The sequence below is a fragment of the Sebastes fasciatus genome, chromosome 12 (assembly GCF_043250625.1).
Source record: "Sebastes fasciatus isolate fSebFas1 chromosome 12, fSebFas1.pri, whole genome shotgun sequence".
Lineage (NCBI taxonomy): Eukaryota > Metazoa > Chordata > Actinopteri > Perciformes > Sebastidae > Sebastes > Sebastes fasciatus.
Window position 1 is genome coordinate 18,255,190 of NC_133806.1, and position 7,205 is coordinate 18,262,394.

At 38.7% G+C, this 7,205-nt stretch overlaps 1 protein-coding gene across 1 annotated transcript; it reads left to right on the forward strand.

Annotated features, from left to right (window-relative positions):
• The first annotated feature begins 2,498 nt into the window (after nucleotides 1-2,498).
• Nucleotides 2,499-4,597, forward strand: LOC141778251 (serum amyloid P-component-like). Its single transcript, XM_074652439.1, has 5 exons — nucleotides 2,499-2,515; nucleotides 2,719-2,773; nucleotides 3,416-3,518; nucleotides 3,617-3,908; nucleotides 4,059-4,597. Exons 2-5 carry the CDS (start codon nucleotides 2,719-2,721, stop codon nucleotides 4,305-4,307), a joined length of 699 nt encoding a protein of 232 aa, XP_074508540.1. The 5' UTR covers nucleotides 2,499-2,515; the 3' UTR covers nucleotides 4,308-4,597.
• The last annotated feature ends 2,608 nt before the right edge of the window (nucleotides 4,598-7,205 follow it).

Sequence of the window (7,205 nt, forward strand, 5' to 3'; positions counted from 1 at the left end):
TTATGAGAAATGCATGGGTGTGTTTGTATCTTTTATTATCCCATGCTTGGCCTTCATAACACTTATTACCTCTTGGCCTTGGAAGGAGGTTATGTTTTCACCGTTGTTGGTTTGTTTATTTGTTTGTTTGTTTGTTTGTCTGTGACCAGGATTACTCCAAAAGTTCACGATGGATTTGAATTTAGTTTTTTGGAGGGGTGGATTGTAGCACAATGAACAATCCATTCGATTTTGGTGGCTACCTGGATCATGATCCGGATTCAGGAATTTCTTTAATGATTCTGATCAGCCTGAGCATTAAGATCACAGGGTATAAGACATGCGCAGTGTAACTGATGGCGCGTTGATGACGCGTGACCCAGCCCCCTTCTGAGAGCAGAGGGATACTTATGTGGATGTGTGGCGAGACATCTAGGTGCGGGAGCTGCTGGCCATCTGTGGCGAGAAAGAAAAATGATGAAAACTACCCCCCAGGGAATGTGGTCAACTGGAGTGCGCTGACTAGCATGACCACCGGAAGAGTGCTAACAGAAGATAAACAAAAGGCCTGTGAAGAGCACAAGCAATGCCCGCGTGTTCTCTATTGAGTATGAAATGCAAACGGCCTGTAGACTTAAACAGTGGCTTTGAGAAGTTTGCAGCTTAGTCTTTGGGAAGTTTATTGGCATTAATCAGCTTGAATTAAAAAACGACCATGTTTTACAAATTACAATCCTTATTTCTGATCAGCATCTTCAATGTATTGTGTGTTATTAACGGTGCAATTGTTACATGTAATTGTGTGACATTAGTGATATATCTTGGGGTCTGTCTGCTGTTTTTGGTGTGATGTACTTCTTGCAGTTCATTAAAAACGGCACATTTTTCTTGTAGTCCTGTCTCATGTCCGTCATTCTGACATAAATCATTTAATAATATTCAGCACATCAGTGGAAGGCAGGGGTGCCCTGGAAAAGAACAAAAGGTGTACCATGTTGACCTTCATGAGATATGCATGGGTGTGTTTTTCATTTTCATTTTTTCGTTGTGGATACAGTCAACATAGCACCTCATCACGCCCTGCAAAACTTAGAATAACCCAAACACACACATTCATCCTATTTATTTACTTCAGTTCCACTTTTAATTCCATCAACACACTCAAACTCTTTACCACAAATTTGGATATGAACATTGACCCAGTCATATGCCACTGGATTCAGAGCTTCCTGTGGAACAGACCACAGAGGGTGAAGGTTAATAACCTAACCTCACGCCCTCTTGACCTCAGCACAGGAGCTCCTCATGGCTGTGTTCTCTCCCCCTGCTTATTTTCACTGTACACCACCCACTTTACATCCAAGGACAGTTCTGTGAAAATAATCAAATATGCAGATGACACAACCATTGTAGGCCTCATCTCCAATAATGATGAAACCCAGTACCGCAATGTGGTGGCCCAAGCTGTCACTTGGTGAGCAAGCAAGGACCTCATGCTCAACCCATCCAAAACCCAGGAACTCATTATTGACTTCCATTTTATGCCAAATCCCAAAATACCCATACAAATAAATGGAGACCTCATCAGCACCACTGACTCTTTTAAATTCCTTGGAACACAACTTAGCAACCTGAAGTGGAAAACTAACACAAACACATCATTGCAAAAGCTCAACATTGACTGTACTTCCTTAGACAGCAAAAAAAAAATTCCGGTGCAAGCAACAGTTCCTGTTCTACTCAGCCATCATTGAGTTTGTTATCACATCCTCTCTTACAGAAAGGATATAACAGCATGGATAGTCAAACATGTAAAAAAAACTACAGCAGATTGTTGACAGCTCAGTCACTAGGAAAAATTTTATATTTGGGTAAACTACGGATACACTGAATGTGAACTTTTTTTTTGCATTTTGCATTTTGCATGAGTACAACAAGCAAGAAAGTCCACTAAGGGCAGAAGGGGTTGTGAATGGGTGAAACAAACACTTTTATGCTTTTTACGTAACGTTACGTAAGAAAGTCGGCTAAAGGCGGTTGTTGTTTATTTATGGTAATTACATTGTTACGCTTGTTTGTCTGATGTGTCCATTTATGTATTTGTGCTGGAGAGAACAACAAATTGTAACAAAAACAACCCTGGTCATGTGGCTAATAAACAATGTAATCTATTGATTTTATTGCCTTAAATTATTAAATTTGTTAAATTTTTACCTTTGTATAGTAAATAAAGAGCTCCAACTGGATGTGTGTGAATGTAATTTGGGTGATAAAACTTCATTAAAAGCATGTAATGTGCATTTGCCTGCTCTTAGTAACAACATTGTTGGGTGACGAAGAAAATAAATGTGAACACATTTTTTTTTTTTCAAGCAAGCATGACCTTTTAATTTGAATTAGCGTGTGAACATTAAGTAACCTATTAAAGTAACAGATCCAAGATTGGAACACACCCCGAGAAGAATGAGGAAGCAGTGAGGGTATAAAACTCGCTCGTATTTGCTGTTGTGCACAACATCCTGAAACAACCTTAAAGGTAAGATCAAAGAGCAAATTAAGCTGACTGCAATTTTTCCATCTGTATTGTGCTGTATAATGTGTCATGCAATTGCAAGTGACCGTAAATTTTTATTTTGAATTTGAAGTGTCCACTGGTCGTTAATAGCAACACAACAGCATTTAATTTAGTAGATTTAAACTAAAACATATTTTGGTGTCTTTTATTTGTCTTTGTATCAGATGGCGTTTTGGCTTCTCCTGCTGATGCTGACAGCATGTGCTGCAATTCCTACCGGTAAAACATATATATGCTTTATTTAACAGAGGGGAAACAGAAGGTGTCGTATCTTTCCTGCGACAGTGCTGTTGAAGTGATGAGGAAGGATGCTCCGCGGACACTGTTCTTTTTGGTATAATAGAGTTTATTACAAACAAGCAACAAATGTCATAACGAACGTCTAGAACGTCCGGAGGTCTCAACTCAAATCTGAGAGTCCTCCCTTTGGGGCTCTCGCGCCTCCTTATATCGGGCACAGATGTTATGCAACATCTGTCATGTAACATGCGAGCTGAGCATAAGTCCATGTGTGTCCTACATGTTTATCTTTCAACCCCTGGACTTTGGACCCTATGTCCACGTACGCTATTTACCCATGTTTGCATAAGAGGGGCCCCGCTGTCTTGTATAAGACCTGAAAATATACCACAAAGGGAATTTCACAAATAAGTTACAAGTGTGTTACCATTTGCAAAAATCTATTTTCCTAAATTATTAGGGTGAAACAAATATATAGTTGCAATTACTAATGTTGAGTAAATCTGTTGTATTGTCATGATGTGTAAAATATAAAAATGTTTTAACATATACGTTATATCATATTCCAACTCGACATTCATTTGTTTCATGAACATTTAGCAACTTTCTTCTTTTTTGTAGATCTTTCTGGTAAAATGTTCATCTTCCCAGAGGAAACCAACACAGCTAATGTGAAACTGATACCTGCGCTATCACGTCTCACTGCTATAACTGTCTGTCTCAGGTAATGTTTAAAGGGAAAAAATAAATTAAATAACGCACTATATCTCTCACTGTAGAAGCATCATATTTTATTTTATTTATTTCTTTCGATGTCTGCAGGTTCAAGACCGATCTCAGCAGAAACCATGCACTATTCTCTCTGGCCACAGCCACGCATCACAATGCCTTCCTGATATTCAAGGACAGTTCAGGTGATGACATTGACGTGTATGTCGGGAATGCAAATAAAGAATTTGAAGGTCAGGACTACAAATTGAACACATGGCACTCCATTTGTACTACATGGGACGCTGCGTCTGGTCTGGTTCAGCTGTGGTTAGATGGAAAGTCAACAATTAAGAAATACTTTGGTGGACCAGCAATTGTAAATCCCATTATCATCCTCGGACAGGTCAGTTCAATTGATAAACATTTAGTTTATAGAATTCTACAAATTTCTGTATGTTGCTAAGTTTTTGATTAATTTTATGTCTGTGAAGTATTCATTTTTTAACAAGAATTGGACAGAATATAATAGTTTTTATCTCAACAATCACTACAGGAACAGGATTCCCATGGCGGGCGGTTTGACAGGAGTCAGTCTTTCCTTGGCATGATATGTGATGTCCACGTGTGGAACTACGTCCTTTCACCCTGTGAGATCATGCGCTTCATGAATGATGAAAACTACACCCCAGGGAATGTGGTCAACTGGAGTGCGCTGACTAGCATGACCACCGGAAGAGTGCTAACAGAAGATAAACAAAAGGCCTGTGAAGAGCACAAGCAATGCCCAGGTGTTCTCTATTGAGTATGAAATGCAAACGGCCTGTAGACTTAAACAGTGGCTTTGAGAAGTTTGCAGCTTAGTCTTTGGGAAGTGTAGTGGCATTAATCAGCTTGAATTAAAAAACTACCATGTTTTACTAATTACAATCCTTCTTTCTGATCAGCATCTTCAATGTATTGTGTGTTATTAACGGTGCAGTTGTTACATGTAATTGTGTGACATTAGTGATATATCTTGGGGTCTGTCTTGTCTGCTGTTTTTGGTGTGATGTACTTCTTGCAGTTCATTAAAAACGGCACATTTTTCTTGCAGTCCTGTCTCATGTCCGTCATTCTGACATAAATCATTTAATAATATTCAGCACATCAGTGAAAGGCAGGGGTGCCCTGGAAATGTTGGGTCCCTTGATAACAGCTCAACAAGCCTTGATGCAACACATTTCTTTTAATCTCTAGCTTGTTGCAGAGGCCCAATCCAGCTCTGGGTCCCCGAGGTGCTACCAAAGCTTGACTTTGTACGTTACATCTGTCTTCTTTAGCCTATAGGCAATTACGACATTGGCCCATGAAGACACGGGTACTGCTCGGGTTGCTACTTCAGTGTCTGTGTCAAGCCCATTTGGGGAGGGACAATGTCAGATTAATAATTTACCCAATAAAGATCTAAAAGAAATGTGAAATATGAAATAGCCGAAACAAAAGTCTCTTCCGTGTAGTAACGAATCAGGGATGATTTGATAATTGATAAGTTGTTGATGAGTACTTCTCTAATGAGGACTATATAGTAGATAATGATGATTTACTAGAGAACAGACTAGGAGAGGCTATATTGATGAATCATTAAGTAATGATTAGTTCATAAATATTATGTGACTTGATCATACTGACCACTTTCATGAGTCATTCCTAATTAACTCTGAATCAGCTTCTGAGTGGCACAAAACTAGCAATGACTCAATGATTACTGATTACTTAAACATTAGTTACTGTTTTTGTGTCCAACCATGTAAAGTGAAACATAATATTTGGGGCTGTCAGGTGGACAAATTGAAATTATGTTATCACTTATTTAACCTCAACACTAACTGTCTAACAAGAACTGGTGAGTGAAGTGAACGTAGCCAATGTGACAAATAATTAGAGTTATCATTTCTACTAACTGCAAACATACTAAAGGCTAACCACTGATCTAACGTGATGAAGACAACAGTCTTTAGGACTAGAGCGACCTATGAGCTGTTGTGCTGGAATGATGCTCAACTTCATAATATTCATGGATGTGGATATTAATGTATATGTGGTCCGAATATGATGAAGATCTGATTTTTTTAAGGAATTCATTTAAAGCTAATGATGAAGTAGTGAAGTAATGAGGGACACCTCAGTAACTACTCCGTATTATGTTTCACTTTACTTGGTTGGACACAAAAACAGTAACTAATGTTTAAGTAATCAGTACTTAATGAGTTGTTGCTAGTTTTGTGCCACTCAGCAGCCTATTCAGAGTTAATCAGGAACGACTCATGAAAGTTGTTAGTATGATCAAGTCACATATATTCATGAACTAATCATTACTTAATCATTCATTAATATAGGATCTCCCAGTTTTACTTACTCGTTTTACCTACTCTATGAAATTTGATTGGGAGCAGTTATTGTAAAGAGTTACCGAAAATTCAGTTAGCTTTTTAAAAAATCTTTGTGAGTTGATTAATGATACAATGAGAATTGTGTTTAAGTCTGTAAGCAGGATCCTTCAGCTTAGTTAAATAGTCTAGACATCACAGCATTTTGATTCAGTGTTGCTCAATACATTTAACTAAATTAAAGTTTCAACAAAACAACAGTTTGAAAATGTCCGACGTAGTTAAAACTCAACCTGATGATCCGGTGCGGACCTTCATTGCCCCTCTTGGAGTGCACTATACTGATCCCCAGGAAGTGCAGCATGTACGGTTTCAATAACCTACATGCAGCTGGTTCATCAATCTCATACTGTACATATGAAATACTTTGTAAAAAATTAGATGCTTTGTAAGATACTGTGACCTGTTTTGATGTTGACAGATAGCATGTATGGCCTCAGCCAAATACCTTTTTAATGATTGCTCTCAGAGCAAAAGAACAAAAGGTGTCCCAGGTTTACCTTCATGAGATATGCGTGAGAGTGTTTGCATTTTTTAATTTCCTGTGCACAACGTTGTTGACACATATTTCCTTTTGTATTTTTTTTTGCACCTGATATCCTGCTCCTCTCCACTGATGAACACCTATTAATTTACTTACCAAGCCAGCCGGTCTGTTGTGGATACAGTCAACATAGCACCCCATCACGCCCTGCAACACTTAGAATAACCCAAACACACACATTCATCCTATTTATTTACTTCAGTTCCACTTTAATTCCATCAACACACTCAAACTCTTTACCACAATTTTGGATATGAACATTGACCCAGTCATATGCCACTGGATTCGGAGCTTCCTGTGGAACAGACCACAGAGGGGGAAGGTTAATAACCTAACCTCACGCCCTCTTGACCTCAGCACAGGAGCTCCTCATGGCTGTGTTCTCTCCCCCTGCTTATTTTCACTGAACACCACCCACTTTACATCCAAGGACAGTTCTGTGAAAACAATCAAATATGCAGATGACATAACCATTGTAGGCCTCGAGTCCAGACAGCCCTACAAGCAAGACACAGATCGCCCTCTCAGTCTTAAATTGTGCAAAATAATTAAAAAAATAGACTAAAATAAAACAAATGTGAATGTTTATAGCATTCAGCAGACGTATGGGCAGGATGTAGTTGCGCAATGCTAATGCGCTGTGTTTCTGTGTTTCCAGTAAAGGATTCTATTTTTAAACTTATGCACGCCAGGAAGTCATTTTGTCTCCAAGTATGCAACACTTGACAGG

Coding starts and splice junctions, on each gene's coding strand:
- LOC141778251 (XM_074652439.1), top strand. CDS start 2,719: ATGGCGTTTTGGCTTCTCCTGCTGATGCTGACAGCATGTGCTGCAATT. Junction 2,774..3,415: donor ATGTGCTGCAATTCCTACCG/GTAAAACATATA, acceptor TCTTTTTTGTAG/ATCTTTCTGGTAAAATGTTC. Junction 3,519..3,616: donor GCTATAACTGTCTGTCTCAG/GTAATGTTTAAA, acceptor CGATGTCTGCAG/GTTCAAGACCGATCTCAGCA.